At 35.0% G+C, this 27,894-nt stretch overlaps 1 protein-coding gene across 7 annotated transcripts in view; it reads left to right on the forward strand.

Annotated features, from left to right (window-relative positions):
* The window catches only part of PCDH15 (protocadherin related 15), a 1,725,758-nt gene that overhangs the window by 1,499,349 nt on the left and 198,515 nt on the right, over positions 1-27,894 (forward strand). For 6 of the 7 annotated variants that reach the window (XM_070470562.1, XM_070470566.1, XM_070470561.1 and 3 more), the window contains 3 exons: positions 8,716-9,021; positions 13,457-13,681; positions 26,046-26,162. In XM_070470562.1, coding sequence (XP_070326663.1) covers positions 8,716-9,021; positions 13,457-13,681; positions 26,046-26,162 — 648 coding nt within the window. Of the gene's footprint in view, positions 1-8,715; positions 9,022-13,456; positions 13,682-26,045; positions 26,172-27,894 lie in introns of those variants that run through there. The other variant, XM_070470567.1, reaches the window with a different exon arrangement.

Genomic DNA, 27,894 nt, shown 5'->3' on the forward strand with positions numbered 1-27,894 from the left:
AAGGGAAATGAAGTATATATAAACTGAATAAAATTAGACTACTTTATTCTAATTTGAAAAAAAATTAAGAACTTTAGACAAAAATTGAGCTTTATAATAGCTTCTAAGTAGATGTTGAAAACCTCAATAAACATACCTAATGATCTAAGCATGCTATTAAATTTGTTCAATCCTCATAGTAGGTAGTGACATAAATACTATCATCATACTTTTACAAATGAATTATGGAAGCTTAAAGCGACTGACTCACCCAAGGACATATAATTAGTATGGGAAAGAGCTGGGCTTTTTTTAACCTAGAGTTTAAGCCCTTAAGGAATCTGTAGTTTACATATGGGTTGTCTAGACTCCTAAGGATTAAATATGCAACAGTTTCAGTATTTGATAAAAAAAAAAAAAAAAAACTATTTACTCTCGTTATATTTTTAGTGATTGGAGCTCAAGTACACTTGTTACTTTCTAGCCAATAAGTCTGGTTGCCATTGTTCAATAATGAATAGCTATGGAGAGAGGACACAGTTGCCAGTATCATGAGTCAGTAAATTGCTTTTCCCCTTTTACACTGATAATCACATCCCTTGAAATAACTCACCTTTTTGAAAGAAATAAAGATAACAACTATTTTATGTCTCTTTGAAAGAAATAAAGATAACAACTATTTTATGTCTCTTTGAAGTTGATAGATAATTTGAAAGGTGTACTTCCATTAATAATGTCATTAAGAATGCACTGCCCAACTTCTTCTGACCTCCCTGCTCAACAACTTTTATGGCTCCGGCTTCAAGGTGAGAGAGAAGCGCACAGACTCAAAAATTGCAGTGAAGGACAAGTGAAAACTAAAGCTAAGCTCCCTCTGAGTTTTGCACTGGGCTGATTAGGTGCTACATGGCAGTTCACACCTTTCTCATAGCTGTATCTTCTGTTTGTCCTCAAAGTTCTTTATATAGACCTGACTTTTATGAAAATAAACAGAAATCATTTTATATCTAAATAATCCAAATGGGTATGAATATAAAACATTTTAAATATGAATGAATCATTGAAAATGCATAAGTAATCTAGGCAGGGAGTTTTCAATGGAAAGCAGGCAGGCCTCATGCTCTCCTTCAAGGTCTTATCCCAGTATATTCTGCCCATAAAGACATGCTTTTACATCTCTATAGAATTTGTAATTCCCAGTGTAGGTATCCCAGTAATGGGTTTCCACCTTTATCGATGAGAAAGCATGTATAATAGACTTCTCTAAAATATAATGAAGCAGCAAAAGGCATAGATATAATGTGTAAGAAATATATTTCCCAGCTTCCTTTTTAAATGATGTACTATAAAATGGTATAGTAAATAAAAGCCCTTGTGCATGATGTGTTGTCCTTATTAAGTAATTATTTGGCTGACTGCAATGTTAACTGGCTGACTCTTAACTTTGACTTCAGTGATTAAGGCTATTCAAAAGTTTTTCTAGCATACATTCAAAGTTTTGTCCAATGAAATCTTTATTTGACTACAGACTATCAGCTGATGTCCCAGCAATATGCATTCACAAATAAGTAGCTGCAAATCAGGTCCCATAGTAAGGTGTATATTACAAAATGTGTTAACCATGGAGAGATGATTATAAAGTTGCAGCTATTACTGTTTATTTCTTTGATGTAGTACAAGATGAAAAGAGATGTGTGATTTTTCTTATTAACAATTTTAATTAACTTTTAATTGATTTCTAGGAAGATGAATGGTTTCATTGCATCATCACACACTGAGTTCCTTGGTTAGATATTAAACATCAATGCAGACTTCTTGACAGTATTGCTGATAATAGGGAATTTTATGTTTGCTTACCTTTTCTAACATCTACATACTCATCTATAATAGTAAATAAATGAAACTACCCAGCTTAGCCATCCCATATTATTTAACTTCCATGACTTTATTTATGCTTCTCAATTAATTAGCAGTCAGAAAAGGAAGCAAATAATCCTGCATTTTATGTGTTCTAGTTCCTTTGTCTCTATTAGATGTGTTACTCAGTTACTTTAAATTTTTTAGAACATTTTCTTATTGATTGTTGGTCTTTTATTCCATGAGCATAAAATATACTTCTTTTTATGGAAACTAGTCCTTCAGTGAATTAGGTTGTAGCAAATGTGTATCAGAATGTGTGTGTATGTGTGTGTTTGACTTTGAATGTATTATTAACATTTTATACATAAGTTGATGGAATTATGAAACCCTATTAATAAAAATGCTTCATCTAATATTTATTTTTAGTATCCCTATTGAATATGTGTTTGGATATTTTCTCTCAACAAATTATCCCACTGTAAGATAAGGATTTCTGCAAATTTGAAAAATTCAATAAATAAAGAGTTATGAGATTTGCTTCTTTTCTCAGAGGACTTATGGTTGTGGGGAAAAGGTGTAAATAATAAGTAATGTGAAGAAGTATTTGTCAAGCCTAGAATTCTGATGTATAAAATGATCTATCTGTAAATGCTAGACATTTTCGTAGGAGAGATTGAACTGGGGTTGGAATTTGAAGACTGGATTAAGGATTGGAATTTCAGAAGTGAACAAAGAATCATCATGGCAAGTCTTGAAGGAAATGTCAAAAAGTGTATTCTGAGTTGTAAGGAAATGTAGAAAATTGATTAGACTTGAGCAGAAAGTTTATACAGGACAGTAAATAGTAAGAGAAGGCTGAAAATGTAGGTTGAAATTAACTCATGCATAGGAGTCTGGACTTCTTTCTGTAGTTCAGTCAACATGTTGAAAAGATTTCTGTTACTTGGGATTTTTAAATCTGGTGCATACATTACTCCCCTTGAGAACTTTGCCTTTCTCATTGAAATAATGGCACATGAAAAGTTCGGAAGTAATGAAAACTTTAAAATTTTTCTTTAATCCCAATTTCCCAGATTTATTTATTTTAACAAAGATCTCCCTTGCTCTCTCCATCTCTCCTCAATTTTTCCTTTAGAAAAATCCTGGCACAAAGCTAACATTCCATGAAATGTAGCACCTAGAGTAAGTTTACTGAAGCCATTACAAAAATTCAATATTTGCTTCTCCCTCCATGGCCTTTCCTATCAATTTAAGCCATTAAAAAATCTCTCATTGAACCTTTTGAAAGAATATATTTTTCAGATTTCTTTTGCTTGCCATTTATTGTCTTACTGTGGACTCTGGTAAGGACCCCAACGTGATAGAAAGTGGGAACCACTAGTTCTATAAATTTAAGATAGTTATTTTCAAGTGATGGATAATGGGGAACAAACAGTATAAAGTGGAAATATTATGTGAAAATATTATGGACAGGTTATTAAAAAGAGGCCTTATTCCCAGTGTTGCTCAGTGTATTACAACAGTATTTAACAAACTATATGTCCCTCAAGATATTAGTAAATATTTTTCTAAACAAATAACAATGAAAAAATCTATGATTAAATTTGTTTGGAAACTGTGGTGTTGATATTTCCTGGGATTTGGAAGTATCAATAGATAACATCCTATACCTTCCCCAGGTTCAAAAAAATTCAGAGAGAGACATGAAATTCTGGCAAATAGGTGAAATTGATATTGAGGGGAAAGAGGTTTAGTAATGAGAGCCAAATGGGTTAGCAAATGCTACCTCACAATTAAATGTAACTACACAGCCTCAGACAGAACTGAAATTGTAGGTCTTATTCTTAGGGAAAGAGCTCATATAGCAAAACAAACAACTCATATGACATCCTTATAAACATCAGATATTGTGTTAAAAGAAGTCAGTGTGCTTATGCAATTCTTTCTATCAAATTCACCACTCATGACTGAATAAGGGAGCAGAGAAAGGACAATTTTCTTGCTAAAATGTCCTTCCTTTTGGCATGTTGAATTCTGGAGAAAGTAAGTTACCATTCCACAATCCTTAATAAAAAAGGACCTTTCAATGCAACAGTTCTCTGAACATTGGAAAATTCACAAGGGGAAATATGATTAATGCACTGGCTTGGGAAATATCATCATGATGCAAGCACTGTAGGTGGTTCATATAAACTTTTTTTTTTTTAAATCTCAGTCTCTTGTTAGAGCAAGTTTCCTTTAACAATCCTCTAGCCCAGTGGTTTTCAAACATGAGTTGAATAATCAAATGCAAGGTCTTTTCCGAGTCATTTGTTATCAGTGTAGGTACACATCTGCATTATTCTAATACTAGTTATTGGCTTATATTATCTATGGCAATGACAATTCACTTAAATTTTTATATATTTTATTCAGTGAAACAGACAAATGACTTTGCAACTAGATTACAGAGAATTATGTAATAACTATCATCTATTTTATTCATATTATAATTGATGATCTGTACCACATTTGTGAGTTTCATCTCTGACATGTATAATGGTAGGAAAAGAGATTCAAAATTGCTATTTGATTTCACATCTTTTATTTTATAGTTGAGATATCTGATACCTAGAGGGAACACACCAAAGTTAATGATATCAAAAATATATATAGTGGAAATACTGAAACTAATCAGCACTTCTACAATGTAGCAATCATTTTATGTATCAAGGTTGTTCTCGGTCTTAAACTACATAGGCCCTCTTTGTCATTCTACAAAATATTAAAAATGCAAAGCTATTTACTTATCATCATACTCATTTAAGTCATAACAAAATACTACTTTGTAGTTTTTAAAAATGATATTTTCCAGCTTAGACCTGGATTCAGTAGTTCTACCAAGGTAATCAGAGTCCCAAATGAAATTCTGATAATTCTACAGTGTTTGTTTTGGGATTCTTAATTAAAAGCATACAGGCTGATAATGGAAGAGATATAAATCAAAATAGAACCAAGCAATAGATGCATAATGATTAAATATATATTTTAAGAATTATATAGGTATATCTTAATAAATAGCAGTAGTAGCATATTCATTAAGCTGGCTTAAAACTCAACATTCGAAATCTGAAGATCATGGCATCTAGTCCTGTCACTTCATGGCAAATAGATGGGGAAAAAACTGGCAACAGTGACAGACTTCTTTTTCTTGGACTCTAAAATCACTGCAGATCACCATCTGCAGTGCAATCACTGCAGCTACAAAATTAAAAGACACTTGCTTCTTGGAAGAAAAGCTATCACAAACTTAGAGTATTAAAAATTAGAAGTCACTTTTCCAACAAAAGTCTGTACAGTCGAAGTTATGGTTTTTCCAGTAGTCATGTGTAGATGTGAGTTGGACCATAAAGAAGACTAAGAGTCAAAGAATAGATACTTTTGAACTGTGGTGTTGGAGAAGACTCTTGAGAATCCCTTGGATAGCAAGGAAATCAAACCAGTCAATCCTAGAGGAAATCAATCCTGAATATTCATTGGAAGGACTGATGCTGAAGCTGAAGTTCCAATACTTTGGCCACTTGATGCGAAGAGCCGACTCATTGGAAAAGACTGTGATGCTGGGAAAGATTGAAGACAGGAGGAGACAGGAGCAACAGAGATGGCTGGATGGTATCATTGACTCAATGGACATGACTTTGAGCAAACTCTGGGAGATAGTGAAGGACAGGGAAGCCTGGTGTGCTGCAGTCCATGGGGTCGCAAAAAGTTGGACTTGACTGGCAGACTGAACAATGAACAACAACAGTAATATCTTTATTTATATATGTTAATAAGTGCAATTCATTTGTGTATCCTAGAAATAAATATATAATTTAAAGTTATCAAATATGATATAAAGTACAGTTATATGGAGCTATTGGCATGTATAACAGAAGGGCCTCGTTTATATTTCATGATTCAGAGAAGACTGCTTTGAGAAAGTGATGCTTAAATTGATTTTTGAAAAATGAGCAGGCATTAGCCTGACATATAATAGCAGAAGCCCCCACTAGGCAGAGACTTTAGAGAAATTTGGAGGTTGGAGAAATTTGCATTGTTCCAGAACATAGTGAAAGTAGCATTCAGTAGGCAACGTCTTGATGATGTTAACTGTTTGAATGTTGCTGAACACAGTTGAAATCACTAAAGGATATTAAGATAAATAATGTCATTTATCTTTTATAGAAGACCTCTCTGAAGTGAAATAACTGAAAAAGAAAATAATTAACAAGTAATCTAGTAATATAAGCCACAGTTGATGATAATTTGGCCCAAAGTGGTTAAGACTGAGATACTGTATAAAGGTGTAAACAGCATATTACAAATAGAGTAGGAATTTTCTCTGTAAATTCCATGATATATTGGACCTTGTTACCTATTACACCATTGTAACTTGAAGCTGAGCCTCATACATCACATTAAATATACTGTTCTGAAATTATTGAATAAATGAATCACAGAAGATAGAAGGAGATCTCAGGAATATCTTCTTTGTTTTTATGTAATCTATTGGGTCAGTGGAAGAATCATTTACTGAAATAAGGGAATTAGAGATGAAAAAGATTTGGGCAAATATAACCAAGGGTCTAGTTAAGGACATGTTAAATTTCTGATTCTAGAGCAGACAGAATTATGATTCCCAACACATCCCACGTGTGAATATGTTACCTTACACAGCACGAGCCAAGAACCAAATTTTGTGGGTGGTCTTAGAAATTGGGAATAGTCCTTGCATGACAAGTAAAAAGGAAGTGGGGATCTCAATCCTACAACCTCAAGGAACTGTAATCTGTCAATAACTGGAATGAGCAAAGAAATGGATCTTTGCCTACAGCCTCCAGAAAGGAACACAGCCCTATGCATACCTTGATTTTAGTCAGATGAGACACTTATTGAACTTCTGTTTTATAGACCTATAAAATAATAAACTTGTGATGTGTAAGTCCTAGTAGAGATATCAGTTCAGTAGCTGGACATACATGGAATAGTACATACTTAATATCCCCTGTCCCTCCACACATATACATACACAGCCACATTAATCAAATTGAATCATTCTTTCATAATAAACCTTCCAAATATTGGGATAGATAAAAACACACCTTGAGTGAGAATCATTTAAATTACATAAAAATCCCCACAAAAGAAAAGGTTACCGAAATGTTTAATAGTGTTGATTTAATGAACTAAGACCTACTGATGTTACCAGATTTTATTTTTCTATTTACTTAAGCAGTGATTTAAGACAAAACAGAGTAATTTTTGTTAGGTTGTTTTTGTGTGGGGGAGTTGACAATTTTGTTGTTTGTTTGTTTTCACTAAGATGACCAGCTTGACTAATTTGTCAATAGTTTGTAAAAGACAAATTCTATGAAAGATATAAAAGTAGAAGAAAATATGTGTATGTAAGCTCTTTGACTATTTTACAGTATTTTCCTCCTCTTCAGACATTCCTGCAGTTCCTTATCTTTTCTCAGGCTTCAAACTTCAGAAGTAATGCCTTCGCAGGGACATTTGTGTTTTGATGAATCAGAGGGACAAATCCTGCTGGAAAGTCTGGCATTCATAGGGTGCATAGTTATAAACTTGACTTTCTCATCTTGGGCTTTATCATTTCAAACAAGGCAAAAGTGTTCAGCAAACCCAACCCACTTGCTTCCCCAGTGTTTGTAAAGGTGGATGTACATCTGCTTATATGCTGTTCAAAATATATCATATTCCATCCCAGGCTTTGTCAATATTAGTTGATTATTGTGTCCCTCACTCATAATGCAGCCAAGTCTCTTGTTTTCCTTCCTTTCCTTAGCAGCCATTTGGTGCATAGTTATGTTACATTTTATAGTTTCTAAGATTTATTCCAATTTGTGTGAGGAACAATGAGATAGAGCTATGTAGTACAAAATGCACAGTATTTGATAATGAAACATCATAATTTCTATTTCAATTGAGTTTTAGATTATATTAATTCTCATAAAACTCCTTCGAAGAATAGCCACTCAAAATTTACTTATTTTATTTAATGCAAAGTTATTTGATATAACTTAAAATTTCCAATTGCAAAAGGCTTATTATTGCATTAACAATTCTATTATCATTTAGAGATTGTATTCTAATATTGAAGAGCCCTTTGCAGTTGCTTTACAGTTACTAAACTTTCATTCTGTTTGGGGTTTGGAGTACGTTTAGTTTTAAACCTCAGTTGCTTGCATTAATTTATTCTAACATGAATTAATCCCTCAAATTTATTAAGTAATTTTATCTAGGCATTATACTAAGAATTGAGGCACAGATTTTTATTTCTTTCATAAGTCTAAGCACATTATAATCCATAAGCCACAGTTTTCTCATTTGTAGAATCAAACCAATGATATTTATTCATAAGAACATTAGGAGAATTAAATGCAGTAATCTATATCTATCAATATATGGTGCTTTTATATGTATTATAGATACATAATATATAGCTTGAATTAAAAAATATAGGAACTTAAGCTATCACTCAATTATGTTTAATTAAAACTTTTTTAAATTTTAGAGTTCAAAATCTACTAAATAAATGATAATACAGGAAAAATTCAGTATTTACATAATGTGAATTTTCTGTAGTAATGTAATATTGTTATTGCTACTGATACAAATTAATTTTATGCTCATTTAGAATTAAGAGTATCACTAAACTATTATAAATTTACTTTCATGTTCTAGACTTTTGTACTACATTATCATTATCTTTTTACTTATCTCTCTCTAAAAAAAACATTTGGTTAGAAATATGCCATAGTTCTTTAACTGTCCCTTCTAAAATATGATAACAGAGAGTGCTATGTGAATTCCTCTGTTTTTCATTTTGTTTAGGCAGCAGATCCTGATGCTGGAATCAATGGCCAAGTGCACTACAGCTTGGGTAACTTCAACAATCTTTTTCGCATCACATCCAATGGGAGCATTTACACAGCCGTGAAGCTTAACAGAGAAGTCAGGGACTACTATGAGCTTGTTGTTGTGGCAACCGATGGAGCAGTACACCCTCGTCACTCAACTCTTACTCTGGCCATCAAGGTTTTGGATATTGATGATAATAGTCCTGTGTTCACCAATTCAACATACACTGTCGTTGTTGAAGAGAACCTGCCAGCTGGGACCACTTTCCTTCAAATAGAGGTGTGTGGAAGAAGAAATTGTTTCATGAATCCTGTATAAAATTTGGTATTTGTATGGGTCTGCCAGACTTTAGTAAAATGCACACACACACACACATGTAGTTAAATTTCAAATGAATGATAAGTAATTTTAATATATGTATTACTCAAATATTACATACTCTGTTTTATCTAACTAGCTTATTTTAGAGAGAGAAGAGAGAAAAGTTGCCATTGTAAGAAATTGAATAACGCTCCTCAATAGACTTATTATCAGTTTACAAAAGTAATGAATGTCAAATATTTAACAATTGACAATACATTAGACTATTTTTAAAAACTTAACAATCTCTCACCTTGTACCTCCAAAGTTACTCAGTATTAAATTTTTATGTGCATTATGTTACATTTATGTTTCTTTTATGTTTCTGCTCACACAAATATCAGATAAACCATTTACACACATGTCTAAATATATATGTATCCAGGTATGTACATATATACACATGTATTATTGCTGTTTAGTCACTAAGTCATGTCTGACTTTTTGTGACCCCATGGACTATAGCCAGCTAGGCTCCTCTATTCATGAGATTTCTCACATAAGAATACTGGAGTAGGTTGCTATTTCCTTCTCCAGGAATTCTTCCCAACCCAGGGATTGAACCTTTGTCTCTTTATTGACAGATATATTCTTTACCACTGAGCCACCTGGGAAGCCCATATACATGCATCAGTTCAGTTCAGTTCAGTTCAGTTGCTCAGTCGTGTCCGACTCTTTACGACCCCATGAATCGCATCACTCCAGGCCTCCCTGTCCATCACAAACTCCCGTTTATTCAAACACATGTCCATCAAGTAGATGATGCCATCCAGCCATCTCATCTTCTGTCGTCCCCTTCTCCTCCCGCCCCCAATCCCTCCCAGCATCAGGGTATTTTCCAATGAGTCAACTCTTCTCATGAGGTGGCCAAAGTATTGGAGTTTCAGCTCCAGCATCAGTCCTTCCAATGAACACCCAGGACTGATCTGCTTTAGGATGGACTGATTGTATCTCCTTGCAGGCCAAGGGGCTCTCAAGAGTCTTCTCTAACACCACAGTTCAAAAGCATCAATTCTTCAGCACTCAGCTTTCTTCACAGTCCAATTCTCACATCCATACATGACCACTGGAAAAAACATAGCCTTGACCAGATGGACCTTTGTTGGCAAAGTAATGTCTCTGCTTTTTTATATGCTATCTAGGTTGGTCATAACTTTCCTTCCAAGGAGTAAGTGTCTTTTAATTTCATGGCTGCAGTCACTATCTGCAGTGATTTTGGAGCCCCCCAAAAATAAAATTTGCCAGTGTTTCCACTGTTTCCCCATCTGTTTGCCATGAAGTGATGGGACTGGATGCCATGATCTTAGTTTTCTGAATGTTAAGCTTTAAGCCAACTTTTTTACGCTCCTCTTTCACTTTCATCAAGAGGCTCTTCAGTTCCTCTTCACTTTCTGCCATAAGGGTGGTGTCATCTGCATATCTGAGGTTATTGATATTTTTCCCAGCAAACCTGATTCCAGCTTGTGCTTCTTCCAGCCCAGCGTTTCTCATGATGTACTCTGCATATAAGTTAAATAAGCAGGGTGACAATATACAGCCTTGACATACTCATTTTCCTATTTGGAACCAGTCTGTTGTTCCATGTCCAGTTCTAACTGTTGCTTCCTGACCTGCATATAGGTTTCTCAAGAGGCAAATCAGATGGTCTGGTATGACCATCACTTTCGTACACATATACAAATGTATAGAATCACCTTGTATCTTACAGAAATAGATTGCTATACTTACTATCTTGTAATATTTGTCCACTTTCTATACATAACTGGCATACTTCCAGAAGTCTATTTCTCCTTTTTATTAATGTCTTTATATCTAAACTTTTCTTTTAGTTCTCAAATTATTACCAGAAACTCTGGATATTCAGATTCAGTAAGTTAGATTAACCTAGAAATCTCCATTTAATTACCAACACTTTAATTCTGACATAGGTGTTCTATAAAGTATATTTTAGAATAAAAAAATATAACTCTTTCTCAACCTGCAATCTACAGCTTAAATTTTGTTAGCATGGATTTTAAGAGCTTGTGTTTTTCTATGATTCAATTTGATATATGTTTCAGTTCAGTGGCTCAGCCGTGCCTGACTCTTTGCGACCCCATGAACTGTAGCCTGCCAGGCTCTGCAGTCCATGGGATTCTCCAGGCAAGAATACAGGAGTGGGTTGCCATTTCTTCCTCCAGGGGATCTTCCTAACCCAGGGATTGAACCTGCATTTCTTATGTCTTCCACACTGGCAGGTGGGTTCTCTACCACTAGCGCCATCTGGGAAGACTCATTACTAAATCTATAAAAGGCAGATGCTGACCATGGAGAAGGCTATTATTTCTCCATTTATTCCTCTAGTCATTCATTCAACAAACTTACTGGATGCCAAGTCCTCTGCTAGTGGCCAAGGATTCAAAGATCAACAAGATTTCTTGCCTTCATTGAATTTTTAGTCTGGTGTAGCAAGCAGACTAGTAACTGGTAATTAACACAGAAGTCCTCAATACAAGGAGCCTGGGAGATCATAGGTGGAACTCAACATAATCTTGAGAGCAAAGACAATGTTTCCTAGGGAAAGCTTATTTCTAAATCGTGAACTGAGGGACAAATAAGAGTTGTTCAAGGGGGAAAAAGAATATTCAAGGCAGTGGAAAAACCCGCTCAAAATCCTGGAGGAGAGGAAAGCCCCTCACTGAGGTGCTAAAGGGCTAGAAAATATATGTGTCCCCACCATGTTAAGAAGATTGGAGTTTATCCAAAATGAAATGGAAAATAAGAGTCTTTATGTAGGAAGGTGACATCATAAAATCTGTGCTTTAACAGAGTTGTTCCCATTGTGATGTTGATAATTATTTGCAGGGGGGCCAAGACTGAAGTTCACAGAGGTGTTTGCTTTACTGCATACACATTCTAGCAAAACCTGACCTTCCACACTCCATCTTTGCTCCATTCCATTTCCTACCAGAGCAGGAATTTCTAATCTCTACTACTGAATGAAATAATCATCTATAAAGTTTCCATTGAAACCTGCTTTTTCAGTTTTTGTTTGTTTATTCTGTCTTTGTGTGTGTATGTGTATGTGTGTGTGTGTGTGTGTGTGCACTGTTTTTATGACTGGGAAATTATTTTTTTGAAATGAGAATTTTAAAAAAATATATTGGAATATAGTTGATTTACAATGTTGTGTTAGTTTCTGCTATACAGTAAAGTGAATCAGTTATACATACACTTATATCCAACTCCTTCTCTGATTCTTTCCCCATGTAGGTGATTGCAGATATTGAGAAGAATTCCCAGTGCTATACAATAGGTCCTTATTAGTTATTTATTTTATATAGTCTTTATATGTAAACCCCAATCTCCCAATTTATCCCTTCCCATCCTTTGCCAACTGGTAACAACTGTACCGTTTGTTTTCTATATCCATGATTTTATTTCTGTTTTGTAAATAATTTAAATTGTACCATTTTTTTTTAACTCCACATATAAGAAGTATATGATATTTGTCTTTCTCTAACTCACTTCACTCAGCATGACAATCTCTAGGTCCATACACATTTCTCTTTAATTTTGGCATTTTCTTTGAGAACCCCCTATCTGGAGGGTAGGTATTTTGTCTTTATTCATCTTGTGAAATACTTAGGATATTATTTTTCATTGTTATACAATCATCAGAAAATAATAAACAATCATTTACACCAATATTTCCTTTTTTCTCTATTTTAATTTTTTTAACTTTAAACTTTTAATTTTGTATTGGGATACAGCTGATTAATAATGTTGTGGTAGTTTCCAGTGAACAGCAAAAGGACTCAGCCATAAATATATATGTATCCACCCTCCCCTAAACACCCCTCCCATCAAGACTGGGCACATAACTTTGAGCAGAGTTCCATGTGCTATACCATAGGTCTTCGTTGATTATCCATATTAAATATAACTGTGTATTTGACCTTCCCAAAGTCCCTAAATACCCCTTCCCCACAGCAAACATAAGTTCAATTTCTAAGTCTGTGAGTTTCTTTCTGTTTTGTAAGTTCATTTGCATCATTTCTGTTTAGATTTCACATATAAGGGATGACAATATTTCTGTACCATGGTATGATTCTTTTCATCAGTGATAGTTCAAATAAAATAGATATAGTAACAAGATCAACAATGACAAAATCTCTTGAGTCTCGGTCTTTGACTTGATCTCTTTCTTTCTCTCCCTCTCCCTCTATCTGGTAAATTACTTTAAAAAATACTTCTCTCTGAAACATAACTTTCATGTTGTTCCAGGTACTGACACATGAACTCCATCAGTCCTGCACTTCTTTATTTTGAAAATGGCAGTGATATAACCGTTCTTCTTCTTAATGTGTTACAGGCCAAAGATGTTGACCTCGGAGCAAATGTGTCTTATCGGATAAGAAGTCCAGAAGTGAAGCACTTTTTTGCACTACATCCATTTACAGGAGAACTCTCCCTTTTAAGGAGTTTGGACTATGAGTCATTTCCAGACCAGGAAGCAAGTATCACTTTTCTAGTGGAGGCCTTTGATATTTATGGAACAATGCCACCTGGTATTGCTACTGTCACAGTGATAGTAAAGGTAAGGAATATAGATGACTTCTGGCTGCTTACTTTGTATTCTCTACCTGTAGTTTCTGGTTTTTTTTTTTTTTTTTTTAATCCATACTGTAGTATAATATCTGGGGACAGCAATCCATAGTTATAAATGGTACCAAAGCCAGAATCTAAATTTTTAAATGTAAAGTGTTAACAAAGACTTGAGAAATAACTGAACTAGTTAACTATTTATAAAAGATAAATTTGAAAAAAAACACTAAATAAGAGTTCAAATACTGTTGCTCCCTGGATCCTCCATTAGCCCTGTGACTTCAATCAAGTCATAATTTCTCTAGATTACACAATAGTCTAAATCCCATAGCACCAGAGATAATAACTTCAGCCAAACCCTTCAACTTAAAATAATAAATAAAAAGAGCAAGAGATCTAAGGCTCTCAGAGCTTAGATCTTAGAGCTTTGTTTAGCTTAGTTTGGAACCCAATATTCTGCAGTGAAATAAGCTTTGGAATCAGATGGAACTGGGGTTAATTTATGGCTCAACCCTTTTCAAGTTCTATGACATTGGGAACTCTCTCAGACTCTCTAGGTTTACCATCTCATTTAATCAAATACCCTGTACCAACTGATTGCCTGGAAGGGTACGTCACCCTTAACCTTTAGGGTTTCTTGTGATTTTTAAAGTATGGGTTTAAAATAAGACATGAGGAGAGATTTATTATTTCTCAAATATTAGTGTATATAGAAGTCATCTGAACTAAATAGTAAACTTTCAGGTCCCTCTGCTCCTTCCCAGAAGAACGCCTTTCCCAAAAGAGCATCTGAGGTATCAGTATATTTGAAGAGTACATAGATGATGCTTACACAGGTTGTCTATTAGATGTTGAAAAACGTACTTCAGTTACAAATATACACACAAATGATCCTCAGATTGCTTTACTAAAAGTGTTAGTACTTAAAATGACTTCAAATGACTTTTTTATCTTTGATGACATAAAAAAAAGTGCTTTTATAAACATGTTATGTATCTTGTTTTGGTCAGGGAAGAATGTACATATTTGAAACTACGATCTTCACTTATTTTCTCTGGTTAACTCTCTCAAGTTAGATGTGATTGATAACGGAGAGTTATAATCCCTCATAAACTCTAGCTTGGTTGCTGTAATTTCAATTTAGGTACATTTGCTTGGATTTTTTTTTTAATAGAAGTCTTTGGTGTCAAAATGAGTCCAAAACTATCATCTGAGCAAGCAGGATGTGCACTCAATAAGCCTCATTCTCTATTTGGGACTCATGTCTCTTAAAATGTCTTCCACATTCTCTGACCACCCCTTTATTTTAATACACGGGATTCACTCAAGGAGTCAAAATCAGAAGGTGGGAATTGTTGCTCACTGATGGGCTCTTCTTTCTTCAGAAACAGAAGAGTATTGATCTAATTTTTATTGCCTCAGTTGCTCCTTTATTTAGAGAAGTCAAACAATTTCATTGGTTAAGACTTCCTTACTTATTCAGAGTTACTTCTGGATAATTGTACATTGAAAACAAAACAATATTTAATTCTAGACATTTTTCAGTGACACTTTGTTTTCTTATTCAAGGTTATTTAAGCATGATAAAGTTTGTTGAACATTCCCCAAATTCAGACTGACATGTGCTTTCCTTTCACCTAATCACTCAGGATAATATTATCACAAAGAGAATTTTAAAACTGTATTGCATACTATTGTGATCCATAAAAGTATCATGCTTGTTTGTCTTGAAGGGAAGAGTGAAGTATATTTCTCATTTCTCAACAAATATAAATCTTTCCCAAACTTGCAAATTTTCTGCTATCAGTCTGTTTACTTGCAGTACTGACAAGCTATTTAGCTGATAACATAATTGCATGGTATTTGCCAAGAGATATTTCTACAGAAAATAGTTACCATGGGGAAACCATCTTGAAGACATCTCTGAAAATGAGCAAAAACATAATTTCTTTTGTAAAGAGAGGGGGAAAAAAGAAAGATTCAGTATTTAATATCTAATCCATCAAATTTGTTTAAGATTGGAGTGATAATGGAAAAAATAAATATTTATTTCAAAGGAAAAATACTTTCACAATAGGAGGAAAATTGAATTTTATCACAGACACCTGCAATGAGTTTTCTTACTGTCAAATTTCAAGGGTCCAAAACAAAACTAATCATGATCATTTGAACAATATGTATATTTGTTACAAAGGCTTTGCAGAATATTGATGAAACAAGGTCTTTTGGTTGTATATATATTGAATAAGAATTGAATCTGTGATCATAGTGAATTACAGGATACAGGTAAATCTCTGAAAATTCTAAATAGTTTTAGACATAAAATACAAGGAAAAGCATGCCCTTACAAACTGAGTTATAATAATATAACATAGAAAATACATAGAAATAAAAGATCTGTTTTCTATAGTAAGCCAAAAGCTGAATACAAGCCATAAAGTTTGAAATACTTAAATGTATATACAATTCTGGATAGCATTAAAAGGAATTTAAAGAACTTGTCTAGGATAAACAGATGACTTATGTACTGATTGTAGTTTTAGATAGAATGTCTTGCACACAAGTAGAAGAGAGAGTGAAGGAGATTCTCCTATGAAGGAAGGGGACTGTATTTACCCCTGGTGTGTTTACCTATAAAGGAGGCTACAGGTATGGGAGTAGGCAGGAACAGATGGAAGGACCAGAAATGAATGTCCATCTACAAGGGCTGAAGTTATTAGGAAATTCAGTGAGTCTTGGAATATAAAGCTAGCATGTTCATGTTTCAGAGTTATTTCTTCCTCTGAGAAGGAAAGAAATGTTCCTATCCCAAAATAATATAGGAAAGAGGATAGATAGAAACCCAATGCCCAGTACAAAGGTCAGTCAGTCAGTTTAGTTCAGTCGCTCAGTCGTGTCTGACTCTTTGCGACCCCATGAATTACAGCACGCCAGGCCTCCCTGTCCATCACCAGCTCCCAGAGTTTACTCAAACACATGTCCATCAAGTAGGTGATGTCATCCAGCCATCTCATCCTCTGTTGTCCCCTTCTCCTCCTGCCCCCAATCCCTCCTAGCATCAGGGTCTTTTCCAATGAGTCAGCTCTTCGCATGAGGTAGCCAAAGTATTGGAGTTTCAGCTTCAGCATCAGTCCTTCCAATGAACACCCAGGACTGATCTGCTTTAGGATGGACTCACTGGATATTCTTGCAGTTCAAGGGACTCTTAAGAGTCTTCTCCAACACCACAGTTTAAAAGCATCAATTTTTTGGCACCCAGCCTTCTTCACAGTCCAAAGGTGGCATTTGCTAAATCATGGACACCTGACAGTCAGTGAATTGCCACTGATATTCTACGGTGACAGTATTAATAGAGTCCTTGTTCTGATTTGGTCAAAAGAGCTGTGACATGAGGGACCAGGAAGTAGTTCAGGATTCAAACAAATCAGAAATTCTAAACATTTCAGTGTTTACAACCTCTTTCCTTCTGTTGCTCTGGAGTGAGGAGATTGAGTAAAAGATAACTTCAATGGACCAGCGTTGTCTAATAGATTGATTTTCAGATGGCTCCAAAGCTTGTTCATAGTGATTCTAGTGGAGGTGTTGGAATCCCCACTGAGCTATTTCAAATCCTAAGACATGATGCTGTGAAAGTGATGCACTCAATATGCCAGCAAATTTGGAAAATCAGCAGTGGTCACAGGACTGGAAAAGGTAAGTTTTCAAGCCAATCTCAAAGAAAGGCAATGCCAAAGAATGTTCAAATCACCACACAACTGCAGTCATCTCACATGCTAGCAAAGTAATGCTCAAAATCCTCCAAGCTAGGCTTCAACAGTATGTGAACTGAGAAATTCCAGATGTTCAAGTTGGATTTAGAAAAAGCAGAGGAACCAGAAATCAAATTGCCAACATCCGCTGGATCACAGAAAAAATCAGGAGAATTCCAGGAAAACATCTACTTCTGCTTCATTGACTATGCTAAAACCTTTGACTGTGTACAAAAAATTGTGGGAAATTCTTAAAGAGATGAGAATACCAGACCACCTTACCTGCCTCCTGAGAAATCTGGATGCTTGTTAAGAAGCAACAGTTAGAACCAGACATGGAACAACAGACTGTATCAAAACTGGGAAAGGTGTACATCAAGGCTGTATATACCACTCTGCTTATTTAATTTACATGTAGAGTACATCATGTGAAGTGCCAGGTTGGATGAAACACAATCTGAAATCAAGATTGCCAGGAGAAATATCAATAACCTCAGATACACAGATGACACAACCCTCATGGCAGCAAGTGAAGAGGAACTAAAGAGCCTTCTGATGAAAGTGAAAGAGCAGAGTGAAAAAGCTGGCTTAAAACTCAACATTCAAAAAACTAATATCATGACATCTGGCCCCATCATTTCATGGCAAATAAATGTAGAAACAATGGGAACAGTGACAGACTTTATTTTCTTGGGCTCCAAAATCACTGCAGATGGTGACTTCAGCCATGAAATTAAAAGATGCTTGCTCCTTGGAAGAAAACCTATGACCAACTAGACAGCATATTAAAAAGCAGAGACATTACTTTGCTTAAAAAGGTCTGTCTAGTCAAAGCTATGGTTTTTCCAGTAGTTATGTATGGATATGAGAGTTGGACTATAAAGAAAACTGAGCACTGAAGAATTGAACTGTAGTGTTGAACTGTAAGCGTTGAACTGTAGTGTTGGAGAAGACTCTTGAGAGTTCCTTGGACTTCAGAGAGATCAAATCAGTCAACCCTAAAGGAAATCAGTCCTGAATATTCATTGGAAGGACTGATGCTGAAGCTGAAGCTCGAGTACTTTGGCTACCTCATGTGAGGAACTGACTCATTGAAAAAGACCCTGATACTGGGAAAGATTGAAGGCAGGAGAAGGGGACGATAGAGGATGAAATGGTTGGATGGCATCACTGACTCAATGGACGTGAGTTTGAGCAAGCTCCTGGAGATGGTGGTGGACAAGGAAGCCTGGCATGCTGCAGTCCATGGGGTCGCAAAGAGTAGGATATGAATGAGCAACTGAACCGACTGACAGGTGGCTCGAGGGTAAGGAATCTACCTGCCAATGCAGGAGATGCAAGAGATGCTGGTTTGGGGTGATCTCTTGGAGTAGGAAATGCAACCTACTCCAGTATTCTTGTCTGGAAAATTCCATGGACAGAGGAGCCTGGCAGGCTACAGTCCAGGGTATCACAGAATCAGACACAGCCAAGCACAACACAGCACATAGTTGATTTGCAGCATTGTTAATTTTGGGTTGCAATTATATATATATTTTTTTCTAAATTATAATTTCTAAATTCATTATAGATTATTATAAGATACCAAATATAGTCCCTATACTATACAGTAAATATTTGTTGTTTATCTGTTTTATGTACAGTGGTGTGTATCTGTTAATTTTTTGCTTCTAATTTATCCTTCTTCCTGCCTCCTGACTGGTCATTATTTTTTATGACTTTCTACTCTTCCTCTTGAGATTGGTTAGCCTGGAGAAAATACCCATTTAAGGACCATTACCTTCAAATGTTACCCTCTGTTCTATTCTATACTATCAGATTCTTAATAGTATATTCTTTCTAATATATATATATATACCTCCATGTTTAAAGAATATGAATACATCAAAAAGGGTGTGTCATGGGGCTGAATCAGATAATTTCTTAAACCATCTGTCTATTCTGCTGTTGTACAGATCTAAAACTAAGATGTAATATATTTCTACTAAAAAACAAAACCATAGGAAACAAAAATTCTACAAGCCTGGAGACCAAAATAGTATCTTAAATAGTAATAATTCCTATATCTATGACTCTCATGGCTTCCCAAAAGTCACCCATTGATTTCTGGGACTCCCGAGAAAATGCTTTACTTACATACACAATTGAGTAATTTTACCCTTCAGTGCTTATCACATTCTTCCCTGGCTGCCAAGGCAAATGAGACCAGGCTTGCTACTGCCACGCATCTCCCAGTGCGGGTAACAGACGCTGATAAGCCTTGTCTATACTAGTTACTGCTAAGCAATGTCACCATTTTCCAATTCCATCATGACTATCAGCTGCTATCTCTACCCTGATGAATTGGATGCTACATACTGGGAGCAGGGACACTCCTGATATTTGAAATCCTCAACACATATTAATACTCTGAAAACTTTAATTCACCAAAGTCATATGGTACTCCAAACACTAGTAATTGGTGCCTTCAATATATTGTCTTCACGGTGTTTCATGATCTATTTTATAGAGCACTAGCCCCTCAAGATGATGTCTTGAGGGGTGTCTGGGTGTCTCATATACAAAGAATAACATGGACAAATTAGTTTGGGAAACACCAGCATGTATAAAAATAAATATTTCTGTACTATAGGTCTTTGTATAGGAGCCTTGAATGTTAACATACTAGCGTATGTTGTGAATATCAAGAAAATAAAATGTAATTTCCCACAATCTATCATGGCATTTCTTTTAATTTGTAATGTTTCTGATAGAGCTAATTTTCCAAAGAATGCAATTTAGGAAAAACTTTATTAGGTTTTAGTGAAAACAACTATTTGTGGGGTTAAATACTGAAAAAGTTATTTAAAATATACAAATAAAACTGCTACAACTCTTTTTTTTTTTCAAAAAAAAAAAAAGGATTTATAAGTAAACTTTAAAAATTATCTTCAGAGAGATAGATTTGAATTATGCAATGTTTAGAAGCTTGCCAGATTGCCAAGATAAAAGTGTAGTAACTAGTTTGAAGAGTTCTTAAAACTGTAAAATATTTTTGGAAAGAGATGTTTAAAATTTTATGTGTGGAATTTTAATGAAAATCCTACTCAAGTCATTTTATATATACTTTTCTGATGACTTTGCCAGTTCCCCTTCTTCTCACCTCCAAGTTTCAGAATGATGTCTTTAGAATCTGATGTGAGAAGAAAAGCGTGAGGAAGTGTTAGTCGCTCAGTCATGTCTGACTCTTTGTGCTCCTCTGTCCACGGGATTCCCCAGACAAGAATACTGGAGTGGGTTGCCATCCCCCTCTCCAGGGGATCTTCCCAACCCAGGGGATCAAACCTGGGTCTCTTGCATTGCAGGCAAATTCTTTACCATCTGAGCTGCCAGGGAAACTCAGGATCTGGCATACCAGAATTAAATATCAGGTCTATCTTTTATTAGCTTAATAATTATGAACAACTTAATTTCTCTAAGCTTCAGCTCCTTAATATAAATTAGAAATAATAATAATAACTAACATATATTTTAGACAAACTAATTGAAATGATAAAATTTAACATACTTAACATAATGTCCAATATACAGTGAAAAATAAACCATACATATACACATACACATATATAATTATGATGCAGTTTTTAGAAAGTCTGAGATAGGGTGATATGATTAGAATCTTCTCATAGATTCAAGCTCAGAATAGATACATATTCTCCCAATTGGTTTGCCTTAGAAATGAACTGAGATCATTCTGTCGTTTTTGAGATTGTACCCAAGTACTGCATTTTGGAATTTTTTGTTGACCATGAGGGCTACTCCACTTCTAAGGAATCCTTGCCCACAGTAGTAGACATAATGGTCATCTGAATCAAATTCACCGATTCCTGTCCACTTTAGTTCACTGATTCCTAAAATGTCAATGTTCACTCTTACTGTCTCCTGTTTGATCACATCCAATTTACCTTGATTCATGGACCTAACATTCCAGGTTGCTATGAAATATTGCTCTTTACAGCATCGGACTTTACTTTCACCACCAGACACATCCACAACTGAGTGTTGTTTCTGCTCTGACTCAGCCTCTTCATTCCTTCTGAAGCTATTTCTCCAGTCCTCTCCAGTGGCATATTGACACCTACTGACCTAGGAAGTTCATCTTTTAGTGTCATATCTTTTTGCCTATTCATACTGTTCATGGGGTTTGCAAGGCAAGAATACTGAATATACATGCTTATACTTTGGCCACTAGATGCAAAGAGACCCTGGATGGGAAAGACCCTAATGCTGGGAAAGATTGAGGGCAGGAGGAGAAGGGCATAGCAGAAGATGAGATGGTTGAATGGCACTGACTCAGTGGACATGAGTTTGAACTAACTCTGGGAGAGAGTGAAAAATAGGGAGGCCTGGCATGCTCTAGTCCATGGGGTCGCAAAGAGTCAAACACAACTTAGTGACTGAAAAGCAACTCCCAACTGACCAGTGTCATGACTTGGAAAAAATTCCAGAAACTTATCAACTGCCTCCCCCTACGTTATCATTCCAGTTCAGAGAGATTAGATGGGAGTGGAATCTTATATTAAATTAGTGGCTTGTCAACATTGCACAGTTAGTAGCTTCTAATTTAACCATCAATCTTGAAAGACTGTTTTACCTACCAACGTGCATAAGTAATGAGGCAGTTGCTCAGATAACAGGGATACATCCTATGTGAAACTTAAACTCCTTCATATGTTTTCCCATCACATCCTTATACTTCCTCCTTCATAACATTCATCACACTTGATAATATTTATTTATTTGCTTTCCACACTAAATTATAAGCTCAGTACCAGCAGGCACTTTATCTTTCTTGGTGGTAACCATATCTCCAGCATCTAATGTACTACCTAATACAGGGGAGCTCCATCAATATTTGTGATACTGAAAACTATAGTGAACACTTTGCTTTTCGTGGCAAGTGTACCATTGATTACCTTATATTGGGAATAATACTATCACCCAAGATTCTAGAAAAGCTTCAAACTTAAAAAGAAAAGCAAAACAAAACAATTTTAGGCAGCTAACAAAGAAACTTCCAGTACAGGTTTTTATCCCCCTCCCCCAACCTCGCCAAAAATGGTTGAGATAAGTTTGTGACTTGTGTTTAAGAGAACCCCATGCAAAATAGAAAAGGAAAGATTTGTTTGTTTGGAGATGGGGCCTTTTTGACCTTATGTGACAGAATCAAAAGAGAAGGGAGAGGAGTCAGAAAAAAACAAAACAAAGAAACCAAGGGGGAAGAAAATGCAGAAGACATATAATGTAAGAAACAGCAACAGGAACAACAAAAAGAGTGTGTCTGGTACTGGGAAACAGAACTAGTAACAGGCAAAGGGAAAAAATCGACTGTGTCCTCTGCCAAGGAAGAGGAGGCATCAGGTCCACAAGCCTTAAGGGATTTCAGAGGCAAGGTAGCCGACGGCTCTAGTGCTAATGCTAGGCCGTAATGGAGGACTAACAGAAGCCATTCCACTTGCTGGCACACACCACCTCACCACCTGATCTCATTACAGAGTGTGCATAAGAGTTTGAGATGAGGGCTGGCATTCTCTATATTATCATCATTTAACGAAGATGATGGAAGTATCACTGGCTAGTACTCTTCTATCAAGTCCAAGCCCTAGAAGAATTTTTAACCCATGATTCCAGACATCAAAAATTGTATCATCTCTCTTGTTTTTAAAAAGAGAAACTGCCATTAATTTGTAAGCTCACCAGCAATTTCTTATGCTCCTGTTTTGCTCATTAGAAAAGGTTGCTTAAAATCTACTCTGTGGTCTGCCAAAGCAGAAATGGCTTCTGTGATTATTTTAACTTGAATTTAGAAAATAAACAAACATATTTTCTTCCTCTTAGATAACTGTACATTCAGGTGCAGTTTCAGTTGCTTGATATGTGGGAGCTAATTATGCTAACTCATACAACTATTTTTTTTCTAAGAAGATCAAGGCTTCATTCCAGTTGAGAACCATGGTAACATTCAGAATACTCTTTAAAAACATGAAAAGAAATTTTTTGTTCAGAACAACAAAAATTATAATCACAGAAAGCAAACTGTTATAGGTCTTGATAAAATTGCTAACGAGGACAGAAAAGGAAATTTTCTTTTTGCCAATCATGCCCTCTAGTGGAATGATTGACAACAGAAAAGAGCTTGCTTTTGGAGAGTGGAGCTTATCCTTAATTTGCTGCATAGTAGAGCATTTGTACAGAGGCAGATTTATATACATTTTTCTTCAAACATCCCTAGAGCATAAATATAATGAACTATTGATTATGCTACTTGGCATTGTGCATTTCAATAAATTCTCTCATCTGAAATAATGCATTGTGCAAGAACTGTGTGCACTGGCTACACAGTTTAGCCATGGTGAAGGATTGTAACCTCAAAACATGTACACTGTGCCAGAAAAAAGATATACAGCTACAGTGACAGCATTGATTTATTCTCCATCCTGTCAATGGCAAGCAGACTAAAGGAGGGATACCAATTTACAAACTTAGGTTTCTGTATAATCAGTTTATGAAGCCAGATTATAAAAATTTCCACTGTGTGTTCAGTTAGGAGGTAAGTGACCTGGTGACTATTTTCCAAGACAACAAAAAGAAAAAGATGTTACTGTACTCAGCACTGTTAGCAGCTGTATTGACATAATTGAGAAAAAAAAATATTTTTTCTCCCTGTAACAGTCAAATTAATCCAAAACATACCTGTAACATTAAGATTTTTAATATCCCCTTGGAGAATAAAGGAGAAGAACATTCATAGGAACGTACTGAGTTTATATGATTTGGGAAACTCACATACAGAAAAATCACAAAGTTGGATTCCTTTTCTAACCTTCAGAAACTATGATTTAGGGGGCACAAGAGGAGTTCCATCCCTTTGGTTATAAGATTCACTCATTAGAATAGTTAGCACTCTTGAAAATAGCAGGAGGAAATGTGCATGAAAAAGTTTTATATATTTACCCCATGCCTGGAACCTGAAGATCAATACCTTCCACTGTCCTCATTATAGAGAAAAAGCTTTCTAGGTTTATTTACTTGTTCAGAGTCTAAAGCTCATCATATATAAAGGAAGTCTTCTTCATTGTAGAGGTTGTGAATACTGCATGTCAAAACAGGTAAATGATGTACTTTTTGAAAATTTCTATTTTGCTTATAGTTCAACATCTCCAACTTTTATGAGAGTCTGCAGGGTTTTTCAGATATACAACTCTGATGTTAGCTCTACTGTGAAAAGCAAGCTCAATTTGACTGCAGTTGTTTATCATCCAATTATCCTGGCCTCTTTGCAAAAAAGGGTGTTTATAATCAGCTAATTTGTATATTTCCAGTTTACATTGTGCAAAAAAATTTTGTGTCAGAACAAACACCAAAGACTGTGTAGAAAAATCAAGTGACAAAAGGATGACCTGGGGAATAAAATAACTAACAAATTTAGTTTTGAGCTCAAACATGCTTGAGTCAGAGTATCCAAAACAGTGCAGGGTATAATAATAATTTTTTTAAAGTAAATTTGAGAAAGATAAATCCTCTAGGTTAATAAGCATTATTTTTAAGAAAAAAGGATTTGCAATTCTCCATAAAACCTTAAATTTTTGAGAAAAAAATGACCTGGCTCTCAAGAGACCAGATTAATTTGTGGCTTTGCCAAACCAGTAGATTAGTTTGGCAGATGTCACTATGCTAACTTCAGAATCAGTAATTTTACCTGCCAAATGGTAGTTAAGTGACAAATTCAAGAACATCTTTTTTTTTTTAAGAACATCTTTTTTTTGTTTGTTTTTTTGACTCACCTCAGCATCCCCAGTGCCTAGCATTGGGTCATAAAAATGGGAGGAACATCATAAATGTCATTTAATGAATAAACATGAATAACTCATATCACTGAATTGTGAAAATTTAAAAGATACATATAAATCACTTTGAAAAAATCTTTAAATAAATTAACATGATTTCTGACTAAGAACATCTAATCCTATGTGTCATTGTAGTGTGCTATAGGGAAAACATCTTTTAATCATTTTATGTTTGTAACAATGTAAAATGGCATCAAAGGATATCTCAGTTTGCATTTGAAATGCTCTAATCATCCTATTATGCTAAATACATAAAGAATTTGCAATTGCAATGGAAACATTAAAGAGCCTTCTTTAAAAGCAACAACAAAACAATATATATACATATGTATATGTATATATATGCCATCTTCTACACCTCTCTCACAAAAGAGTATTTTTTATGAAATGTGTTCCTACTTTTCAAAGTTCAAAACTACATCATACCATTAGAAGCATCTTTAGAGAAAATTTCAAGTGTCATTACAATATCTGAAAGCTTTTTCTGGAGGCACATGGATTGTAAGACAGGCTGTTTACTTACTTGAGTGGAGTGGGCTTTGATAGAATGGGGTAGGCATCATATTCCTTAATATTGTATGAGTTTCCTCTGGTGTGACATTCTGAAGTGAGGGTAGTGGAATTGAGAGGATGGAAGGCTGACAGTGGCAAATGGGTTGTGTGATATGAAGAGGCAACCTGGTTTCAACAGAAGCACTAAACTCTTCATTTTCTCTTACAGGATATGAATGATTACCCTCCAGTATTTAGTAAACGAATCTACAAAGGAATGGTTGCTCCCGATGCTGTCAAGGGTACACCGATAACGACTGTTTATGCTGAAGATGCAGACCCTCCTGTAAGTTGAAGACACTGATTAATACTCTGAACTAAAGGGAGAAAATTTTAACACTTATAAATGACCCAGTTCCCAAGACAGCACAATGAATCTGTGTGTTCCCCTCTATACACTCTTTCACATTTGATGCACTCTTGCCTGTTGCACACACAGGTACAGACCATATTTCAAGTGATTATTATTGAACTTAGATAATCACTGTAATTCAATATTTAATATTTATCAGTTTATCTAATACTAATGATAAATATGTAATATAGAAAGAATTATCTACATTTGCAATAAGTATAACGCAGTTTCTTTATTTGGAACATCATAAGTTTAGTTTAGCCTAGATAAATTTTATCCTTAAGTGTTTTACATCTTATTTACATTTCATTAGCAAACACTAAATCAACATATAACAATATTACATTGAATGTGTTAATTTTGGTAAGCTAAAATTGTCTTGCTTTTAGAACATATTCCATAGATTCTCTTAGATGTCCTAAATTGCCTTTCAAGATAGAGGGTTTCTAGTTAAATTATAGCAGAAGTGAGGTAAATTTTCCTTCATATCATCTCTTAATGTATTGAAGATAGCATATAAAACTAATAGTACTTGTATAAAAATGCTTTCTAGAAATAACTTAGTATTTTAGGTATTAATTATTTATTCTCATAATAGTTGGATGATGAAGATTTGAATGTTTTATCTTAGGTGAACTTGTAGTATAAGTCAGTAGCTGATAAATTCTAAAAAAATGTTAAAAGTATTAAATAAAACCATTTTAGAAAAGTAAGAAAATAGAAAAAGACCTCAATTTTATTAGTTACTTAACATTTCTGTTTTGTGTTGCTAATATAAGCAGTATTTATGTAATGCTATTTATTTAATAACATATGAATGGCAGTCATAACATTTTTCAGCTTCAGTTATGACAAGCCATACCATCTTTTGTGACTGTGAGGTCTTAAGAAATAATAATGTTAACATGAAAGCAATGACCTTTCACTCAGAAGTTCCTTTTATCAAATGTATTAAAATGTCCTTGAAATTGATTTATTGAATCTTGGGAAATATGATAGGCAAAACTTCAGAGCCTTGAACACACCAAGAGAGATGGTGAATGTGAAATTGTGGTTTGTCTGTTTAAGTAAACTGTCAGAGGTACAAAATATTTTAAAATTAGGAATACAGTTCAATTCTATTCAAGATATGTGTTTTAAGCACCAGCTCCATAGTGATCACTGTGCTAACCAGGTTTTGCTGTCCAGAAACTGACAATCTCACAGGGAAAACAGAACTGCGCAAAGAAACTATAAAGCACTATGTAAATGTAGGGGAGGAAGAATTTTCCTTTCTTCCCCTCTAAGTTTTCTGGCTGATCTAATAATTAAATTGGCATAAGACAGATTAGCAAGAGGAAAACAAATTTAAATTTGTACATACAGGAGCTCATAAAAATATAATGCTTGAAGATGTGACTAGAGCAGACAGCTTTTATCTTTTAGACCAAGTACTAATACATCTGTGAAGAACTGACAAGATGATGGGTTTGGGCTTGGTGTAGTCATTTAGTAAAGAAGTAATGAGATTTGCTTACATGGCCTTGTCGTCCTTGAATTCTCTGTCTCTGGCAGTGAGGATTTCTCATTCTCTTGGTGTAGAGAGGATACCTTTCACGTGGGAGATTTATGTCCTGCTTTCAGGGAGACAAAAGAGTAGAAGTGTCCTCCTTATACTGACTGT

The sequence above is a fragment of the Odocoileus virginianus genome, chromosome 7, assembly GCF_023699985.2.
Source record: "Odocoileus virginianus isolate 20LAN1187 ecotype Illinois chromosome 7, Ovbor_1.2, whole genome shotgun sequence".
Lineage (NCBI taxonomy): Eukaryota > Metazoa > Chordata > Mammalia > Artiodactyla > Cervidae > Odocoileus > Odocoileus virginianus.